This window comes from Dama dama, chromosome 10, assembly GCF_033118175.1.
Source record: "Dama dama isolate Ldn47 chromosome 10, ASM3311817v1, whole genome shotgun sequence".
NCBI lineage: Eukaryota > Metazoa > Chordata > Mammalia > Artiodactyla > Cervidae > Dama > Dama dama.
Genome location: NC_083690.1, coordinates 23,494,759 through 23,516,798, shown reverse-complemented (window position 1 = coordinate 23,516,798; position 22,040 = coordinate 23,494,759). Strand labels below are relative to the sequence as shown.

General features: G+C 44.5%; 1 protein-coding gene across 4 annotated transcripts in view; it reads right to left on the bottom strand.

The window, feature by feature from the left end:
• Positions 1 to 939: 939 nt before the first annotated feature.
• The window catches only part of SLC5A11 (solute carrier family 5 member 11), a 52,100-nt gene continuing 30,999 nt past the window's right edge, over positions 940 to 22,040 (bottom strand). For 2 of the 4 annotated variants that reach the window (XM_061153043.1, XM_061153041.1), the window contains 10 exons: positions 21,794 to 21,899; positions 20,624 to 20,704; positions 15,662 to 15,867; positions 10,961 to 11,096; positions 6,743 to 6,850; positions 6,301 to 6,451; positions 4,533 to 4,701; positions 3,936 to 4,151; positions 2,881 to 3,049; positions 940 to 1,234 (listed from right to left, as the gene is read on the bottom strand). In XM_061153043.1, coding sequence (XP_061009026.1) covers positions 1,029 to 1,234; positions 2,881 to 3,049; positions 3,936 to 4,151; positions 4,533 to 4,701; positions 6,301 to 6,451; positions 6,743 to 6,850; positions 10,961 to 11,096; positions 15,662 to 15,867; positions 20,624 to 20,704; positions 21,794 to 21,899 — 1,548 coding nt within the window. In that variant the 3' untranslated portion in view covers positions 940 to 1,028. The remainder of the gene's footprint in view (positions 1,235 to 2,880; positions 3,050 to 3,935; positions 4,152 to 4,532; positions 4,702 to 6,300; positions 6,452 to 6,742; positions 6,851 to 10,960; positions 11,097 to 15,661; positions 15,868 to 20,623; positions 20,705 to 21,793; positions 21,900 to 22,040) is intronic. The other 2 variants (XM_061153042.1, XM_061153040.1) reach the window with 2 other exon arrangements.

Here is a 22,040-nt window from a genome sequence, read left to right as displayed (position 1 = left end):
GGGGGAGGTGGGCCATGGGCAAGGAATGAGCCTGGCAAGGGAAGCAGGAGCTGGAGTGTGAAGGGTATGAAGGGCCTCAGAGTCAACCATGGAGCAGCAGGCCGTGGATGGAGGAGCAGAGGCACTGTCGGATTTGTAGTTTAGATCCTTGTGGCTGTAGTGCTTGTTTTAGGGGAACATCATTGTGGTGAGTCAAGCAGAAAGACCCAAGCTAAGGCAGAACTTGGGACATGCAACTGATCCCCTGATTTTCTTATGGCACAAGATTTCAGGGCACCAACTCAGGTCTGTTTCCCAGAGATCATAGAGAGGTACAAACTTCACAATGTACAAGGTACAAACCTTTGGGGAACAGCTATTTCTTCACCCAAAGCCAGCAACAGTGAAAGGCAGGAGACAGAAGGCAGGTCCCATTCCTCGTGCTTGGAAGATGAGCTGAGGAAGAGTTCACCCAACCCAGGAGATGTGTCTCCTGGAGAGCTGAGAGTCTCTGCTTGTCTCACCTTTTAGATTTGGCTGTTGATGTTACATGATGGACAGAAAGAGTAAATGACTGCCTTTTGAGATAAGGAAGCCTTTACTCTTCTCTCTTTTTCCAGCTTCTAACCTTCATTCCTTTGTAAAAAGGGCTAGGGACTTTCCTGGTGGTCCGATGGTTGAGAATCCGCCTTGTAATGCAGGGGACTCGGATTCAATCCCTGGTCGGGAAACTACGATCCTACATGCCACGGAGCAGCTAATCATTCCCTGTGCCACAGCTACTGAGCCTGCGAACCACAGACTAGGGTCCATGCACCTCAAGGAAAGATCCCGCGTGGCAGAATGAAGATCCCACCTGCCGAAACTAAGATCCGATGCCATAAATAAATAAATAAAAGAAGGGCTAAATGTTATGTGGAAGATGGCCCATAAACAGCTTGGACGCCTAGTGGTAAACAAACAACGCTTTATTATTTTTTTCTCTTTCATTAAAAAAATCGGAACATTGATAACAAATGAGAGCTCGGACCCCTGGGTTCACCCCCACGTTAAGCAAAGTAGCCCCAGAGAAAGATGGCACAGCTGATGCAAATGATGAGGCTGAGGTCCAGAAGAGTTTTCACCAAGGGGTTTTCTTCCAGGGAAACTATGACTGGGTCCGCTCTGCTTGGCGCCGGCTCCTTGCCCTTGTTCTCCATCCCACAGAGCCACAAGATGGCTTTCACCACTTTGGACCGCTTTGTGGTCATGTCGCCTAAAAAGAACACGACAGATAAAGGTCATAAGGGTAAGCTGTGTCTCCCAGAGAAGAGGGAAGAGAGCCTCACCCGGTATGTTTCAGGCACTGTGATAAAAACTTCATGTATACTATCAAGTGTGAAACAGATCGCCAGCCCATGTTGGATGCATGAGACAAGTGCTCAGGGCTGGTGCACTGGGATGACCCAGAGGGATGGGATGGGGAGGGAGGTGGGAGGGGGGGATCGGGATGGGGAACACATGTAAATCCATGGCTGATTCATGTCAGTGTATGGCAAAAACCACTACAATATTGTAAAGTAATTAGCCTCCACTAATAAAAATAAATGAAAAAAGAAATATGTTCCTCTTCTGGAAGGTATTTGCTAATAATACCTTAACCCTGGAAGACTGTTGAATTCCGAAAGGTTGGTGTTTTCAGACTTTTCATGATGTTTATGCGCAGAATTTCAGGTGAATTTCAGCCTCTCAGATAGAGGCTCAGAGTAACTTGAGCGAAGCACAGAGCTGGTCAGCAGAGGCAGAGATGGGTTTAGGACCTGCTCGATCCGACTCCCTTTCTGTGTGTGGCACCGCCTGCCCAGAGGCTGAAGGGAGACGGGCACTCTTGCAGGGAACTCTGTCTCCGCTCAGAGCTGGGGCTGCGAAATCAACTGTGGATGGAGCCAGGCAGGTGGCCTATGGGAGTCAGAGGAGCTGATTTGCTTCTTACACATGTCACCTCTACCAAGAAAGAGTCTTTCTCTCATGTTTCCTAAGCACATGGCCTTCTGCATCTATCCTTGCGTTTCCCACTAGAGGATGCCATGGGTTCATAGCCACAATTATTTTTTTTTTAAGCCATTTGCTATTGTTTAGTCATCCAGTCATGTCCCACTCTTTATGACCCCATAGACTGTAGCCCTCCAGGCTCCTCTGTCCATGGATTTCCCAGGCAAGAATACTGTAGTGGGTAGCCACTTCCTCCTCCAGGGGATCTTCCTGACCCAGGGATTGAACCTGAGTCTCCTGCATTGGCAGGCAGATTCTTTACCACTGAGCCACCAGGGAAGCTCCTTTAAAAGCCATGTGTGGTGATTAATGACAACCGCAGCCTTGGGGTCATGTAGGCAGAAGGGACTGCTGGGGACTTTGACTAACTGTATATCCCAGGTCTAAGGACCAGCTGCTTTGCACCTCCAGGCAGCTTTTGCCAGGCAGGCATGTGGGCTCCATGCTCCCAGATCGTCCAATTGTTCAAAAGAAGGTGGAAATCTGGAATGTTATGAAATCTCCTGATTTTTAAATAACTCACATTAAAAGAGTAGGTGGCCTAAACCAAAATATGTCTGCAAGCTGCGAGTTTAAAACCAGTAATTTAGAGAATGCCTACCACGTAGGGTTCTGTGAGGATCCAGTGAACTGTGTTTTAGTAGGCACTCAACAAACGTTGGCTCTCATTGTCCACCTGAAGCATCTGTCGAAAGTTCCTAACCCTTTCAGTGGCCAGAGAGTGAGGGAAGACCAGATCCTGGGAATGATGAGATGCTAAAATGTCAAGTGTGGCCCTTTACTTGCTAGTGATATGATAGAAAAATTTCCTCTTAAACACATAATGCTTCTTGAGGTTCCTAACTGTAACCTAGGAAAAAGGCAACTCACAGCTGTGGGTTTTGGACATGTTTTCTTGAACCATCTCAAACTGGATGTTGGTGCCGCTGGCCTCTGGTGTCCCGTTGTGAGAAAGGGTGAGAGGCGGGGGAGTTGCTGATGGCACCTGTTCCTTCTGGACCACGGGGTCGTGGCGAGTAAACCAGGTCAAGCGACTGACCTAAGGAGCAGAGAGGAATCATGAGATGGGGGTGGGGTGGTGACTTCACCCTTTCTCCTACCTCCTTCCAAACAGGCTCAGCCTTCACATCCAAGTTTCTTCCAGTCTTGCCCTCCCTTTCCACCTTCCAACAAGCTTCAGCTCCCTACACTCTTCAGAATCAATGGACATTTCCCCCACTCATTCCCCATCTTTCTTTGAAAGCCCCAAATCTCTTGTGGGGATCTCACCCTCTCTCATTCTAGTAAGAGCTTAACCCCAGCCCAGGGGTGTGTGGGACCCAGCAACCAGCATTCAGCTCATCCATTTCTCTGGCCACAGGGACTGGGTTGGTTCCTGGGTGACCATGTGTCTTGGGCTGACTCCATCAATGGGCATGAGCAGCTTCACTGGAAATGCTGGGACTGAAATGCTTATGCTTTTGCTTAATGAGACAGAGAGATGTATCCTAGAAGCTGCTGACCCCATTAGGGGCTGGAGAATAGGAATAGAGGTGAGAAGGGACTTCCCTGGGGTCCAGTGGTTAAAAGTCCACCTTCCAATGCAGGAGACACACAGGTCAGGTAACTAAGACCCTGCATGCAACGGAGGAATTAAGCCCTCACACTGCAACTACCGAACCTGTGCACTTTGGAGCCCACGAGCCACAACCAGAGAAGACCGTGTGCCATTACACAGACCCAGTGCAGCCAAAATAAACAATACTTCTTTTTTTTAAAAAAGAACTAAGAGGTGACCAACGGGTCAGATGGTCTTTTCAGTGTTCTGAAATCAAGTTCCTCCAAAGACCGAACCCTGGACTTTTCAGCTTTTTGAAAATCAGCCCTGGCTTTCTGTCACCAGCAGTGAAGGGTCTCAATGGATACAGGGTCAAACCCCCAAGTACCATTTCCTTGGAGGGCGGCTCTGTGAACCAGCTCACGGCACACACAGTGATCAGGGTGACCGAGGACAGGATCATAGAGAAGTAGAGGTAGTGGACATCCTTTACCACGGCCGGGCGCTCATCCAGCTGGTCACAGCGAGGCTGCACGTAGATGAAGTCCAGGATCAGCCGAACCAAGCCTAGGAGGAGGCCTAAGACGAGACCGAAGAAGGCGCCCTGCAAAGCAGAGCAAAGCAAAGCTGTCTTAGACACGTGCCTCCGGAAACCTCAGCAAGCTCTCTCCAGACCTGGTCTTTATAATGACGGTCACTGCAAGGGCCAGTGATTCAAAAAGGGTGGGAGCTACTTATCTGCTTATCTTTTACATACAATTGATCCACTACATATAATTCCCTGTTAATTCAGCTTCCCTTTTGAAAGACAAAATGCATCAAAGTAGAAGCTTCACTGCTTGTTTTCAAAAGCCAGGTCACACCCTCCCTGGATCCTTCTCCCCAGATCTCATTACCACCCCACAATGACACCTGACATCCGTGTGTCCCCTCTCTAAGTCCCTCCTCTCCCATCTAATGGACTGAAGGGCTGGTCCAGAGCTACCTTTTCATTGGCCCGCTTCCAGAAACATCCCATGATGAAGACCACAGCCACAGGTGGCTGTAGGTAGGAGCTGATGGACTGGATGTAGATGAAGAGCTGGCCGCCCTGGCTGGCCTGGACCACAGGGATCCAGAGGATGGAGACCAACACCAGAAGCAACACAAACACCCTGGTTCCGGGTGGAGAGAGACACACCCCACGTTAGTTTTGTCCTCTCTGGATAGTTCTCATTTTTTTATAGCTTTCTGGAGTAGAATTTATATACCATAAGATTCACCCATTATGAGTGTGCAATCAAGAAATTTTGGTAAATTTATGGTCATGTAACAAACATCACAATCAAGTTTTTGAATATATATCACTCCAAAAAAATCCCCTCACGCCAATTTATAGTTTATTCTTGTTTCCAGCCTACAGAAGCACTTCTATCTGCTTCTATCTCTGCGAAGGAAAGTGTTAGCCCCTCAGTCATATCTGACTGTTTGTGATCCTATGGACTGTACCCACCAGGCTCCTCTGTCCATGGGATTTCCCAGGCAAGAATGTTGAAATGGGTTGCCATGCCCTCCTCCAGGGGATCTTCCTGACCCAGGAATCAAACCCAGGTCTCCTGCTTTGCAGGCAGATTCTTTTCCATCTGAGTCACCAGGGAAGCCCCATAGGGGCTTCTGTGTCTATAGGTCTGCTTTTCTGGACATGTCACATAAATGGTATACAATATATACAATACATGGTCTTTCGCAGTTGGCTTCTTTCATTTAGCATGTTTTGAAGTTCATCAGATATCATGTATCAGTATTTCATTCCTTTTTATTGTCAAAACATTCCATTGAGTGGATATGCCGTTGTATAACTATTGTTGAAAACATTCCGTTGAGTGGATATGCCATTGTGTAACATTATTTATCCTTCACCTGTAAGTGGACATTTAGATTGCTTCTACTTTCTGGCTGTTGTAAAAACTGCTGCTATGAACACTTGTATACAAGTCTTTCTGCAGACATATGGTTTTATTTCTAGGAATGCAGTTGCTGGGTCATATGGTAAGTTTATATTTAACTTTTTAAGAAAATGCCAAACTGTTTTTGAACAGTTGAACCATTTTATATTAACACCTGCAATGCACAAGAATTCCAACTTCTCTGCCTCCTTATCTGCTTTTCAATTATAGCCATACTAGTGGGTGTACAGTGGTATCTTGATGTCATTTTCTAGATTACAATCTCATTTTGAAGATTGTTCTAGATTACAAGTCCTTTGTCAAATATTTGGCTTGCAAATAATTTCTCCCAATCTGTGACTCATCTTCTCATTTGCTTTCTTTCCTTTCTCTTTTTTCCCCTTTTTATTTTCTTGGCCACCCTGCACGGCATGTGGGATCTTAGTTCCCTGATCAGAGATTGAACCTGAGTCCCTTGCATTGGAAGCTCAGAGTCTTAACCACTGGACCACCAGAAATCCCCTTTTCATTTTCTTTTGAAGTGAAAAAGTTTTGGGTTTTGATGAGATCTAATTTAGCTCTCTTTTTTTTAACAGAATATGCTTTTGATGATGTCATAGTTAATGGCTCACTCATGTTCGACTCTTTGAAACCCCATGGACTGTAGCCTACCAGGCTTCTCCGTCCATGGGATCTTCCAGGCAAGAGTAACTGGAGTGGGTTGCCATTGCCTTCTCCAGGGGATCTTCCCGACCCAGGGATCGAACCCAGGTCTCCCGCATTGCAGGCAGATGCTTTACCGTCTGAGCCACGAGAGTAAGACCGTACCTGCCCACAATCATGAGCTCCTTCTCAGATGCCCGAGGCCGGAGATGGTTCCAGAGGTCCATGGTGAAGATGGTGCTGGCACTGTTAAAGATGGAGGTGAGGGAAGACGTGAGCGCTGCCACCATCACAGCCATCATGAGCCCGCGGAGCCCTGGGGGCAGAAGGGAGCTCTATGGGCCTTGGGCTTTTTCTGCCTTCACTGTTGACCCCATTGCCCAGGTCTGCAGCCAATCGGTCCTGAGAGGCCCAACACTGAGGAGGCAGAACGCGGGGCTGGGAGCCGAGAGGAGGGACACAGAGGTGGGTGAGGCACAGCCCCCTGCGTAGCCAGGGCCTAAACTTCAACTGGGGGCCCTTGCATCTTGTCCCCCACCTCAGATCGGAGCCCAGCCAGGGTCCTCCTTTCTCGGGGGGATGCAGCTGAAGGGTGAGGGATCATTACCTGTAGGCAGGAGTTCCAGAACAAGTTTGGGATACGCGATGTCCGAGCAGCCAGCGGGGTTGCTACAGACCTCCCGGCAGATTTCTGGGTCTGCACAGGCCACTTCGTCTGTGGAGGAAAGAAGCCCAGAGATGGCTCGATGGGCGCTCAGAGCCCCAGGCCCGGCCAGAACACAGCCTGGCGCCGGTCAGCACCAGGAGACAGGGTTACTGCGTCTAAGTGTAGAGCTCAATGAAATGAAAGGACCCTGGACTTGATTAAGGGCTTCCCAGTGGTAAAGAATCTGCCTGCCAATGCAAGAAACATGGGATCGACCCCTAAGTCAGGAAGATCCCCTGGAGGAGGAAATGGCAACCCACTCCAGTATTTTTCACTGGGAAACCCCATGGACAGAGGAGCCTGGCGGGCTACAGTCCATGGGGTCGCAATAAGTCGGACATGATTTAGCGACTAAACAACAGCCTTGATAAACCATGGCCTTCTCACTTAACCATCCTGGACCTCAACTGCTGTATCTGTGAGATTGGGACCATAACGGGACTTTACTTCATAAGGTTATAGTGAGGACTGAGATGGCATATGTTAACACCCTTAGCATAGAGTCTGAGACGTGGGAAGGGCTGAGTTCATTTCAACTACTTTTACTGTAACCTCAGTAAAGCTGACAGCTCACAGTTAGTCTCGGCCGTGTTCTACATCAGGTTCCTTAACTCCCTAAAAAGGACAAAGCAATTCACCTCTTTATCTAAGTTTACTGGAAATGCAAAGGAGCATGCCATCATTTGACACACGGCAAATATTTTTAAAATTCCTCTTTTCCCCATCTCCTTCCCAATAGCACATATATTTCAACAGCTGTTCCTCATTTGAGACTCACAAAAACTACCCACTCTGAAGCTTTCTCTCCCCCTCTTTCTCCGTTTCTGTATCAATTCTTTTCTCTCCCAAGCAGCATTCTGATTTTCTAATGTAAATTCATCCAGAATTCCTGGCACTTCTAGTCCTTCATCTCTACCATCCAAAGCATACAAGCACAGACCTCTTGCTTACAAGATAGAAAGAGATAAAAAAAAAAAAATTATACTAATGTGTGGTACTGATAGGGACAGAGGAAAGGACAAAGTAGATGATTATATAGTTAATCCCACCAGGGGATTGTAAGTAAAAAAAAATATATAGGAGAGCCTTGTAAGTTAATGATTACTCAAGGGAGCAGGTTTGCTCAACCACAATACCAAGCAGGCTGGCTTAGCAATAAATCTAGGCAACAGAAGCACGGGACCTGCCCCCAGAACAATAAAACAATGGTGACACGAGACCCACAACCTGCCCAGTGAGCTCAGGAAGTTACTGATTCCTAAGACATGCTCTCCGCACACATGAAAAACAATAATCTGTGGACCCAGCTTGACCCCGCAGGGACGAGAAAAGTCCCCTTCGCAACCTGGGGAGCTGATGTTGGAAGCAAGAAAGACAGGCAAGAAAGTCTGCTGAAGAAAGACAAAGAAGTTCCTCTCCCCACCCCCTACTTTTCCTTTGATTATGAAACTGTAGCCCAGTAAGTTCTAGGGGCATGGCACCCCCTCGCCCATGCTTGTAAGTCTCACAGCCGTTCTAAGAAATCACTTCTTATCCATCACTTTGCCTCCCACAGAGTTCTTTCTGTGCTGAGACATAAAGGACTGTGGGACCGGGAGCTCTCTGGAGCCCCCCTGAAATGCCACCAAACAATTTCAGTGCAGAGTAGCTGCTCAATACACTTCTGTTGGGAAGAGGCTAGCTATCTCATTAATAGTGCTATCTTCAGAGAGGGGATGGGACCTGGTTATCATCACCCAGCAAGGTCATGATGGAGACAGGTCTCCCAACTCCCAATCCAAAGTTTCAGAGAAGGCCCAGAGTGTAGGTAGTTTCAGTAGTCTGGCACGTGTTTGAATGAGAGCTTTCTTGTTACTTTCTGTCTTCCTCAGCTCCTCATATCTGAGCTGAGCCATGCTCCTCACCACCGTCTCCATGCCAACACATCACACTCACCCCTGCTGGACCACTTATAAATCTTCATATCTCTTTTGCCGGCTGGATCTATTAATAGGGGTAACTCCCATAAACAACTCCCAGACCCTCCCTCTTTCTTCCTCATTCTGATGGGTGACACTGTCTTCCAGCCCACCTCCGATGGCAAGTGACAACTACCCCAAGACTCAGTTTAGGGGTGGGCTTGGAGCCCATCACTGCCCACACCCATCTCCTCCCAGGTTTTGATGCAATACCAATGTCATGGTGATCGTGTAGTTGAGGCCTCAAATTCACAAGTGGCCTTGAACGCAGATGCTTGACAGGGTTACAGCAGGCAGATAGCTAAGTGTGAGCAGAGAAACGGGGGCAGGGGCCAGGTGGCAGGAAATCTTGTAAACATCTTGTAAATGTCTTGGAAACAGTGAGGCAGATGAAGGAAAGCAGGAAACTCCATACTGACAGGAAACTACATATTTTAGGTGATAAGGGTTCAGGTAACAAAGAAAGGTGGGGAAAGGCAGGGATCTCCTGCCTCCAAAGATAACCTTTTGCTTAGTATGTGCTTATTACAATAAAATTGGCCTTACAGATAAGAAGTACCCACCATGCATTGATGCCATGACACTTCTGGTCTAAGCTAAATAGGGACAAAAATCCCTCCTCCCCTTGGGAAAATGGAACTGGGGTTAAAATCAGGGAATACAAATGCCAAACTCCTCCTTCCTCAGGGAATATTCTGCCCCTTCATCTGTATGAAGCCCTTCAACATGGATGATAAAGAAACCCAGGGTGGCGGCTCCTCACTTGTCTGCCCACTGTCCCCCTTGCTTAAATAAACTCTCACTTTATCTTCTCAACCTCTCTGCTTTGTCTCTGAAATCTTTCAGGACGAAGAAAGAACCTTAAATTCACCAGCAGCAACGTTATCTCCAGATGAGGTTGTGTGCCTGGTCTTTATATTTGTATCTGTGTTAAAACTATTAGTTTAATAAATGTGAACATTTAAAATATATCACAACTTTAAAACCCAATACCGTTGGTTCTTTTCTTTAATTAAAATTTTTATTGAAGTATAGTTGTAAAATACAGAAGCTTACAATGTTTCAGGTGTATAGCAAAGTGATTCAGTTATATTTGTGTGTATATATATATATATACTTAAAATAATAATAATAACAATTGCTATGGAATAAAAGTCAATGCCTGTAAAACTCTGATTCAGTTTAGACAAAATTCAGATCGCAGACAAAAAATGATATTTGACAGGAAGTATTGAGAAGGAACAATCCTTTTGAGAAAAATGCTTTTGAGAGGTCAAAGTTCTTGGCTTGTTTATGATTTGTCTGAGGAAGCTTTGGAGAAGGTTAAAAAATAGTTACATTCCTGTGGCCAGAAGGCGGGTAGGGAGCCTCCCAGGGAGGTGGGGAGGGGGGGGGGGCAAAGATCTTGTTTACATTCACATGTTATGGGTTCAAACTCTCACTGTCCAAAAACTCCTCTCTTCAAGGGACACCAAGAAGGAGCAAGACTCCCCCTGAAATAATTCATTTAACAAGGAAGTTTTTGTTTAACCCTCTAGGAATGCAAACTTCAACCATGAAACATGTGACACAAAGTTTATAATGCATGTTTAGGGCAGAAAATTATGTTTGTTCATTCAAGCTGAAGAATATGTTTGTTGGCTCAGCTAAGTTATAAATGAAATCAACAGCCTTGTGATCGTTAACCCACCATTCACTAGTATCTGCTCGCATGTCTTGGGTGAATTAATCAGCCATTTCATACATTGAGTGGATTCCCTTGTCAGATCCTATGATGCTTGAAATAAAGGATGGCTCTAGCAGAATCCAATCCAAACGCCACATGCCACATCTAAATGTTCACATGCCTCAACAAAGACCAAAGCTCTCAAGTGCTGTAACTAAGGCCTGGTGCAGTCAAATAAATAACTAAAATATATAGTTGAGGCAAAGCCCCGGATAGGTCTCCACTCTGTTTGACCTGGGACATCTATAGGATGTGCCCATTGAACCAACACTGGGGAACAGCACAGAGTCAGTAGATGCCGGAATGGAGATGCCTCAGTCACATCACAAGGAAGGGACATCAGCCTCACTCACACGGGGCAGTGGGTAATGTGTTTAGAACACTTCACAGGGTCTGAGACTCACAGACAATCTCTCCTCCCAACTGTCTTCTTACCTGGAAAGAGGACACGGCTGACCATCCCCGGGAACACCATGATGAAAAGGGGCAGCACCTTCAGGTAAGCGGCCATCAGAGAGCCTCCTTTGGCATGGGACAGGTTCTTGGCAGCCAGAGTCCGCTGAACAATCACCTGGAAAACAGTGGGATGGTTGGAAGTTGAGATGACTTTCTCTTAAAGCAAACTAGATGTGCGTGGCTTCTTGGTAGGCATAGTAGACTCAGGAGTCCAGTGGATCTGGCTTCTCCAAAGAAGCATCTCTTTTATTCTCAATCCCTGTGATCCAATGGTCCGGCCGCAGAAGCGACACCAAGGCGGAGAAAGCAAGAACTGGAAGGAGGATAGAAGAGAAAGAGAGGTTCTGAGATGCTACCAACAGGATTGGTGTATCTGGGCTTATAGTTACTGCATGTTGGTACACCTAGGTCTTAGCCTGACCCCCCTTCTCTCTGATGGGAGGCATAAGGTAGGTCTTATCAAAATTTCTCCCTTCAGAAGAGATCAGTGGTTGCCAGAGACAAAGGGTGGGGGTGGTCAAAAATGGGTGAAGGGGGTCAAAAAGCAGAAATTGTATTTATAAAATAAGTCCTAGGGATGTAATATACTGCATGGTGACTATAGTTAATACTGGGTCGCCTATCTTTAAGTGGCTAAGAGATGACCTTAAAAGTTCTCATCACACCAAAAAAAGGTCTCATCACAAGAGAAATATTGTAACTATGTATGGTGATGAAAAATAACTACATTTATTTTGGTGATGATTTTGCAATATACCCAAATTTTGAATAGCAAAAAAAGATTTATCCACTCAAAGGGAATGACATGCTGTCGAGTGTTTTTTGAGTAGAAAGAAGACCAGCCCCCACAAATCCTGCTCCAGCCTTCAGACTGCATCTACATGAACTCAAATTTTCTCTACTATTTCCTGAAGTTTGGGGTCTTGAAGCATCTGGAGAAGTTGCAGAGACCTTTGGTGAATTGGTGTTTAATCGCTAAGTCATGTCTGACTCTTTGTGATCCTATGGACTGTAGCCCACCAGGCTCCTCTGTCCATGAGATTTCCCAGACAAGAATACTGGAGTGGATTGCCATTCCTTTCTTGAGGGGAGCTTCCCAACCCAGGGATCAAACCCATGTCTCCTACATGGGCAGGCGGATTCTTTACCACTGAGCCATCTACCAGAGCTTTTGGTTGGTTCCATGAACAGTGGACAAGAGGAGTGAAATGTCATTACCATCATAGTACTGTGGTGAGCAGGACGAAGTTGGAATCCTTCCCATTTTTAAAAGTGTTCATCAGTGGCATAGGCTTGCTGGAGTGTCCTGTGTCTTCTTTTGAAACCCACCCCCTCTCCACATGGCTATCCTGTCTCCTTGGGCCCAGATCCTGCCTGATCCAGGGGTAGGCATGTGACCCCAGCTTGGCCAACCAGAGTCCTTCCACGGGGTTTTTGGATCTGGGACTTTGGGAGTTGTCAGTCTCTTTCCACTGGACCTCGATGAGAAACAATGAAGTCCGCAGGTAAGAAATAAAGACCCTGGAGAAGGATACCAGAGTACGTTCCAGGAGTTTCTGAAGGCTAGTACACCTTCCCGCAGTTCATATTCCATGAGGTAATAAATTCCCCACCCTTTTCCTAAGCTGGTTTAAATTTGATGTGTTTTTTTTTTTTCCTGGGACTGCAACCAAGTGTTTCCTCACCTGCACGGATGATGATTATTTGTTTGGACGCTGTCAGTGAACGAGTCTAAAACATGGGATCAGCTTATCTGAGGAAAGGTGGGGGAACAGTGAGGCTCCCTCTATCCAGAGCTGGGGACTTAGCTGTCCTTGTCTAGAAGCTGATTTAACTATTACCTGTCATTTCTCATAACTTCAAACATACACCCATTGGGCTTTCTAGAATAGTTAAGAATGTGGTAGTTTCATGTAACAATATAGCATTTATAGAATACTTTTTTAAAAATGGTTTCAGTAAGATGCCAAAAGGGGCATCCCCAGTAGCTCAGCAATAAGAATCCGCCTGCAATGCAGGAGGCACAGGAGACTCAGGTTCAATCCCTGAGTTGGGAAGATCCCCTGGTGAAGGAAATGGCAACCCACTCCAGTATTCTTACCTGGAGAATTCCATGGACAGAGGAGCCTGGTGGGCTACGGTCCCCGGGGTCACAAAGAGTCGGACACAACGGAGCAACTGAACACAGTAGCTCAAAGATGCCAAAAGAGGCATTCAACCTTCAATCCTTCAGTCCATCTGGAAGCAGATAGGAGAGTTTATAGCTTTGGAAAGCCTAGCCCTTGAGATGGCAGGTTCAAAGCTGTGACTGAAAGGAGTGTTGGCTTTTATTCCCATGAAGTGGAGACTCCAGAGGTGAATTTAAGAGGTAGCTGAGTTTTAAGAGAGTTGTGCTGCTCAAAACCCCACAAGCCCTGTGAAGAGTGTGTGGCCCTGTATGACAACCCCCAGACCCAAGTAATGGAGCAGAGCTCATAGAAATGTTATGAAAATAAACGAGTTAAGACCTAGGAAATGCTTCAATCAGTTACTGGTAAATGGTGCAGTTATCAATAAATGTTTAAGTGTCATGACTTTATTGACTGTGATCTGCCCTTCTGTCTCTGCACAGACAGATCTAAAACACGCTCTCAGTCAGCACACCATGCATGGCCTTTCTTCTGCTCTAAAGTGAGCTACACAGGGAGCTGACCAAAAATGTGCATCTCCTAGGGCAAGACCAGCACAATGAACTAACATAACACAGCCTTTGGGCTCCACAGAATCCAGTTCAGCAGCAACAAGACCGAATGCCGTGGGCTCCAAAGAAGGCTTGGTTTTCTGGGCTCTCTTGCCCTCCCTGGCATCTGGAAGATGATCGACTCATCGTGGATTAAGTCCCCAGGCTCTTGAACAATACAAGGTGGGTTAAAGGTGGGCTTCAAGGGATGAACACTGAAATCCCAGCTAGCAAGGGTGTGAGGCATCTCAAGGAAATATTCATATCGATTAATAAATATAAGCTGGTGACCCGTGTCAAGAGCAGTAGCATAAAACCATAGGAAAAATGTAAATGATTTTAACGGTTTATTAAGTGACCCTGCAATGGAAAGGACTATGAGCAAATTTCCAACGCTTCTCTCTTTTGTGATTACTAGTAATCCCACTCATGAGAAAACAGAGGCTGAAGCTATTAAACAAAGTTATGCCACCTGAGCTTGAGTCCAAGCTTGTAAAGGATGAAAAAGCCCAGGCTCTTAGCCTCCATCTGAACTGTCTCCCAGGCACTCTCCAGCCCAATATTTGCTAAGGAAAAGATCAGGGGAGGAGGGCAGGAGGGGAGGGTGATTTTCTAAAGGTGCAATATTGTACCCATCTCTGCCTTGGGTTTTAGCTCTTCACTCAGGGGAATTCTCATCCATGGGGTGACCAAGGTTCACTCTCTGCAGTGCCTCCTGCATCAATTCAGTGGTCTGACTCCATGATCATTATTTTAGCTGAAGTCTCATCAGCTCTGAATATGAAATACAGCTTCCAAAATGGCACACAAATTGCGGATCTTTAATGTAATGGAAAAACCAATTTCAACAGATGACGTATTCACAGGGCTTGAAATCTGAGAAAGTACAAACAGGTGTGCAGTGAAATGGCTCCCGTCCTTCCTGGCACACCTACCCCAGGAAGTAATCACCCTCGGTTTTAGGTGATCCATCTGGAGTTTCCTTCAGCGCACTCATGTGTGCGTCCCTGCTCATTCAGTCGCTCAGTCGTGTCTGACTCTCTGCAATACTGGTGGCTCTGTAGCCCACCAGGGTCCTCTGTCCATGGAATTCTCCAGGCACAAATACTAGTGAGGGTTGCCATGTCCTCCTCCAGGGGATCTTCCCAACCCAGGGATCGAACCAGCGTCTCTTACGTCCCTGCATTGGCAGGTGGGTTCTTTACCACTAGCGCCACCTGGGAAGCTCTTCAGCAAATGCAAGCAAATGCAAATACGGAGTCTATCCCCACCTCACCTTTTAACACAAAAGGCTTATTTTACCCACAGCAGTGTTTTTTGCCTTTCTAATTTCTTTTTTTTTTTTTTTATAGCAGTTATATATTTGCTTTAAGGGATTGGCTTTGGTGGGTCCCTCTGCCCCAAACTCTCTTCCCTGACAGTCACCGGAAACCGCTTGCTCTCCTCCTTTGCCCAAAGGTCACTTCTCAACCATGATTCCCCTGACCACCCTATTTTAAACATCACTCTCACATTCTCAACCTCCTTTTTTATTTTTTAATGACAGTTATCACCTTGTAATGTTCCATTTACTTATTTACTGCCTGTCTACTTCCATCAGAAAAAAGTGAGCTCTACAAGGACCGAGTGTCCTTGTTTACTTGTGATTTCCAAGCAGCTGGTACAGAGAGGACACCCAGGATTTGCGGAGCAAATAATACCAATGTCAGTTAAAACCTCCATTTAAAATATATCACCTTTTTTGCTTACTGGATCTTTCCAGACATTCAGCAGGATGTATCAGGTTTTCCCTTTGCAAAAAGCAGCAGCTTCAGATTTGCCATATGAGCAAGAGTAAGAAGATAAGGTGTATAGTAGTAGAGAAATAAGAGAACAGATGGGGAAGGACAAAAACCCAGCTTCCAGACACCCCCAGGAAGGAAGCATTCCGGGGGCGGCTGGCTCAGCCTGCTGCCCCGTACCTGATCCGTGCACCAATACCAGAGCGACGGGATGGACATTCCAAATAGGATCCCGGGCCACGGGAGGTCAGACGTCACTGGGTCTCGGAAAATATGGAAGGCATCTTCCCGGGGCAGCCCGCAGCTGCTGTTCCCACTCCGGTTACTAGCCATGGCCAAGAAATATTTCTCCTCCAGGCCTTCCAGCCCACCAACTGCAGCGAAACCTAGAATTCAGAGGAAGCCCAAATTTGCCAGGAACTCAGATTGATCCACAGAAGCTCATGAGGGGATGGTTGGAGATTGGTGAAATCCTACTTAGAACCACATGAAAGTTAATTGACTTAGAGGTTCTTAGCCTCCTATTTAAAAAAAAAAATTTATTTTAATGCCTTTGGTAGTGACTATGGGTTGCTTCTTAGAATAATATTTCTAAATTTATAATGCAAAATGGTCATTTAGTCGCTAAGTCGTGTCTGACTCTTGCGACCCTGTGGGCTATATAGTCCACCAGGCTCCTCTGTCCATGGGATTTCCCAGACAAGAATGTTGGAGTGGATTGCCATTTCCTCTTAATACAAAATACATGGATTATAAAGGAAACCAAATACATTGAAGGCACTCATCAAACCATGAGAACTCAGGCATAGTAATTTATTTATTTGCACCATTAAATAGAAAGACTCCACAGTGGGTCAAATAACAATCTAGTTTTAAAGTAACCATGGACACAAACAGTGTTTCAATGCATCAGCAGCAATTATAAAAACATTTGGATAAAAACATCAGGCTTATATTTTGGTTTCAAAGTCACAGATATTGCTAATATTCCTGTGGTGAGCTGCCTATACTAATAACTGAAAGATGCCAAATGTCACTGATAGGTTTGTGAAAACAGAGATGGACTTCTTTCCCATCCAAGGTTCACAAAACCTGTAAATTCTGTCCATGGACCCCAAGTTAAGAAACTCTGCCTTAAGGAAACATACTTTTACCTCTAAACTTCTTCTCAGCTATCCCAACTTATGGTATTTCAAGAGTGGTCCAAGTAACCTATGGCCTTGAGAAAGTCATTTCTCCACCTGAGATTTAGTTTTTCATCTGCGAGTGGGAATAATATAGTGCCAGCCTCACAGCACGGGAGCAAGGACGAAGTGAGATGCTGCACATAGAATGCACAGCATCTGGCACAAACATGAGTTGTCCCTAAAAAATAATAAAGCACTGTAGTTTTCAGTACTTGGTCTCAAGTACTCTTGGAAGGTTCATTAAAATAGGCAATGTTTCTGGCCATAAAACAAACCTCAATAAGTTCATAAGAAATAAAATCATACAAAATATATTCTATTATTGTAATGGAATGAAACTAAAAATTAGTAACAGAAATATATCAGAAAAATAGCCAATATTTGAAAATAAGTTGTCCCTGTTTGCTGATAATATGATATCATATAAAAAACCCTGAAGATTCCACCAAAAACAGTTAAAACTAATAAATGAATTAATTTAGTAAAGCTTCAGAATACAAAATCAATATGCAATAATCAATTGTGTTTCTATATACTATACTCCTGCAATGCGGGAGACCTGGGTTTGACCCCTGGGTTGGAAAGATCCCTTGGAGAAGAGCATGGCCACTCACTCCAACATTCTTGCCTGGAGAATCCCCATGGAAAGGAGGAGCCTGGTGGGCTACAGTCCATGGGGTTGCAAAATGTTGGACAAAACTAAGCGACTAAGCACATAAACAAATACTATTGGAAAGAGATATTCAGAAAATAGTACCAATACACATTACTACATATAAAATAAACAACATGGATTTATTGTATAGCACAGGGCACTGTATTAAATAATTTATAATCTATAATGGAAAAGAATCTGAATATATATACATATACATATTTACACCTCAAACTAATACATTACTATAAATTGACTATGCTTCAATGAAAAGAAAAGAATATAATTTCTAATTGCATCTAATAGAATAAAATAGGAATCAGTTTAATCAAGGAGGTGAAAAGATCTGTACACTGAAAACTGTAAATAAGAGTGATAAAAGAAATTGAAGAAGACACAAATAAATGGACAGCTATTCCATGTTAATGGACTGGAAGATCAAGATTGTTAAAATGTCCATACTACTCAATGTGATCCACAGATGTAATGAAATCCCTATCTAAATTTCAATGGCATTTTTCACAGAAATAGAAGAAAGAAAGAAAAAACAAAAAACAATCCTAGCGTTTACATGGAACCACTAAAGATCCTGAATAGCCAAAGCAACCTTGAGAAAGGTCAAAACTGGGAGCATCACAGTTCCTGATGTCAAACTATATTACAAAGCTATAGTAATCAAAACAGTATGACATTAGGGAAAAGCAGTCCTGTAGACCAACGGAACAGAATTCAGAGCACAAAAACAGGACTTCCCTGGTGACCCAGTGGTAAAGAATTCACCTGCCAATGCAGGAGACATGAGTTAGATTCCTGGTCTGGAAAGATTCCACATGCCACAGGGCAACCAAGCCTGCGCACCACAACTACTGAGGCTGTGTTCTAGAGCCGGGAACCGCAACTGCGGAGCCCTCACACCACAGCTGCTGAAGCCTGCGCACCCTAGGGCCTATGCTCAGCAACAAGAGAAACCACAGCAGTGAGAAGCCAGCACACCACAGCTAGAAAGTAGCCCCCCTCGCCGAAACTACAGAAAAGCCGACACAGCAGTGAAGACCCAGCACAACTAGTAAGTAAATAAATAAGTTTTAGAGGCACAGAAATAAAACCGTGATAAACAAGGAGATTGGAATTGACATATACACATTACTATATATTAAATAGATAACGAAAAAGAACCTACTGAATAGCACAGGCAACTCTCCTAAATGCTCTGTAATAACTTACATGGGAGAAGAGTCTTAAAAAGAGTGGATATACATATATATATGACTGATTGATTTTGCTGTAAGCAGAAACTCACTCAGCATGGTCAATCAACTTATTCAAATAAAGATTAATTCTAAAAAACAAAATAAGCTTTATGATTTAAAAAAAAGAAAGAAAATCATGCATATATTGTCAATCCGTTTTCCACATTTAAAAACCTGCAGATACCTTAAGAGAAAGTCTGCTAGATATAGCAGAATGAGAAAGGTTGCTGAAGGTGGATGGGTAATCTGTCTCCTGACTGGTCATAATAAATTAAGTAGTGGAATTTCCTAATTAAGTAGTGGAATTTCCTCATTGAGACCCCATATTTTAGAAAGAAAGATCAGGAAGTTTGGCTAAATAACAAACCGTGTGAAGGTCTATCTTTTGGCTCTTTTGCCTCCAAAACCTGAGAGTGTTATGAGTCACTTATTTGGCACTGGGAGTTTCAAAATGTTATGACAGCAACCACACCCAACATTTATCTAATGAGGCTGAACATGTGTCTTTATATATTTATTACTCATTTGTTTTCTTCTTTATATAAACCAGTGAAGTTTTTCTTCTTTGTAAGGGTCCAGAACATTTTCTGTTGAAGTTTAGAATAAGCAAGTCTTATTGCTGTTTTGTGTGTGTGTGTGTGTGTGTGTGTGTGTGTGAAACTAATTTATTATTCCATGATTTTTTAAAAATCTTGCTTGAAAGGTAAAAATAATGCATGCATAACATTCTGCATAACTGTGCAGAAAGACACAAAGTTAAGGTAAAAATTCTTGCCTATACTCTTTGACCCCTGCTCCTAGACTCTTCCCAATAAAGTTATTACCACATTATCTCCTCACTCTTTTCACCAGGCAGTGTGATGGGGAAGGAAGAGGGTGACGTCTGAGGTCAGTCTGACTGGGGCTTGAATCTTGGCTTTGAGTTCTAGCTTTGTGACACTGGGCAACTTTTCTAACAGTCGGTGCCCTAATTTTCTCATCCAACAAAGGGTGTAACAGTAGTACCAATACCATTGGGTTGCTGTGGGCATTAAATGACAGCACATCCAGATCACAAGGGTTTTAATACTTACTAATTTCTGAACTTTTAATTTTGAGATAGTGGTAGACACACAGAGGAGTTGTATAAGTAGTACAGAGAGTTTCCATACACCCTTTACCTAGTATTACGGAAACTAAGAAATCAACATTGGTGCATTACCGTTAACTACAGTCGAAGCTATTCCGATTGCACCACTCATGATCTTTCACTCTTCTGGAAGTCAGTTCAGGATCCTACATTGTGTTTATTTGTTGTATCTCTTTATTCTCCTCCTCTCTTTGTAGTTCCTCAGTCTGTCTTTATTTTTCATGTCCCTGATACTTTTGAAGAATACTGGTCACTGTAGTTTGTAAAATGTCCCTCAATTTGTCTGATGTTTATAAATGATGAAGTTGAGGGTATATATTCCAGCAAGAATGGCACAGAGGTGATTCTGTGTCCTTCTCAGTGACCATATCAGGAGCTACATATAGGTACATCTGATTATTGTGTTATCAATGACTATATCTTGATCATTTAGTACAGTGGTGCCATGTTTCTCCACTGTAAAGTCGATGTATGTCCCCTTGTAATTAATAAATATTTTGGATGTGATGCTTCAAGACCAAGCAAATACGCTATTTCTTCATAAACTTTCACTTGCTAACTTCAGCATTTATCGTTGGCTTTTGCATGTAGCAGTTATTACTATGGTGTTCTAATGGTGTTATTCTATTTCCCTCACCCCACCTGCATTTATTAATTGGAATTTTCCTGTAAGGAAGAATGATTCCTTTACTTCCTTTTATTTTGTTATTTAGTTATTTATCCACACCAGTGTCAGAAGATCTATTAATTTTCCCTTATGAAACAGTTAAGTTTCCATGAGAAGCACAGTTCTCTTCCAGCTAAAATAACCAATGCTTCAAGCAGGAATCCCCAGCTGGGTTTGAAACAGTGAAGAAAGCAGATGTCCCTTCTTGAGAGAGGTGCTGTCATCCACCCAAATGACCCTGGGACCCCACTTACTGTAGCCCATCAAGATGAGCGCTCCTATAAGCATGATCAGAGTCTGTAGAGCATCCGTGTAGATCACAGCTGCCAGGCCACCTAGAGAGGAGATGAGCACAGAGGTGAAGGTCAGTACTCTGATGGAGAGGAGTTATTCTGGGTGGTGGCAGAGGAAACTTTGAAATTCAAGACCTGATGGGACAGAGGTCTTAGTTTTGACTCTTTGCAAAGATGGCCACAACTCTATCCATTTCTCATGTGCCTGCCCATTTTGTCATGTAGCTTTGCTGCTCCTTTCATATTAAGGTGAAGTTAATTTCTCTTCCTCTTAAATGTGGCTTGGCCAAATGGCTTGCTTTAACCAATAGACATGGTGGAGCAGGATATTACAGAGCTTCAGGCCTGGGCCTCAAGGGGCCCCTGCAGCCCCTGCTGTTGTTCTTGTGTTGTCCCAAGACCACTATGCTTCTTTAAGAAGCCCAGTCTAGGACTTCCCTGGTGGCCCAGTGGATAAGAATCCGCCTGCCAGTGCAGAGAACACGGGTTTGATCCCTGGTCCAGGAAGACCCCACATGCTGCAGAGCAACTAAGCCCGTGTGCCACAGCCACCGAAGCCCTCTCACCCTAGAGACTTTGCTCCACAAGAAGAGAAGCCACCACAATGAGAAGCCCACGCACCGAAACTGGAGAGTAACCACAGCTAGAGAAAGCCCGTGCGCAACAGCGAAGACCCAGCACGGTCAGATAAATAAATATTATAAAAAAGAAAAAGCAGATACATATCAAGGCCCTGCTCCCCACCAGCCACTCTTCTGGGATGCAAGTCTTAGGGGGAAAGACGAGCCTCAGGCTCCAAAATTGCAGTGGTTTGTGGTCCAGCTGGGCACAGTGCTTGTGAATACACCTGCTCAGCATTTAGTAGGTTCTAAGGAAAAGTTTATAAAGAAATAAATAGAAAATAGCTTTATGCAGGTATGGTACATTTTGAAATCCTCCCTTCCAGCCAGACAATCTTTTTCCTTTGGACAATGGCCAAGAGAAATCATATCTTCCAGGCCAATAGATTGAGAGTTCATGAAGACAAGGTCTTAGCACACTGGAACGTCAGAAGACGGGCCAGGAAAAGATGGGGTGGACCACAGCCCCTGCTCATCACTTCTCCTAGTATCACCCCTTGTCCAGTCGTACCTGCAATGGTGTATAGAGCTGTGACGGCCAGCAACCCGACTACGGCCAAGTAGAGATTCACATGTAAAGACTGCTGAATGAAGATGGCGCCTGCGTACATGTCAACCTAGAGAGGAGTTGATGGGTATATGAATGAATGGACATCTTAGCACAGTTTCCCCAGGTTCAGGCCCTAGCCTTGATTCTGAGAAACACAGAAACGTCATATGTTGTCCTTTCTTCACCCATCTCTTCCCAGATCAAGGGT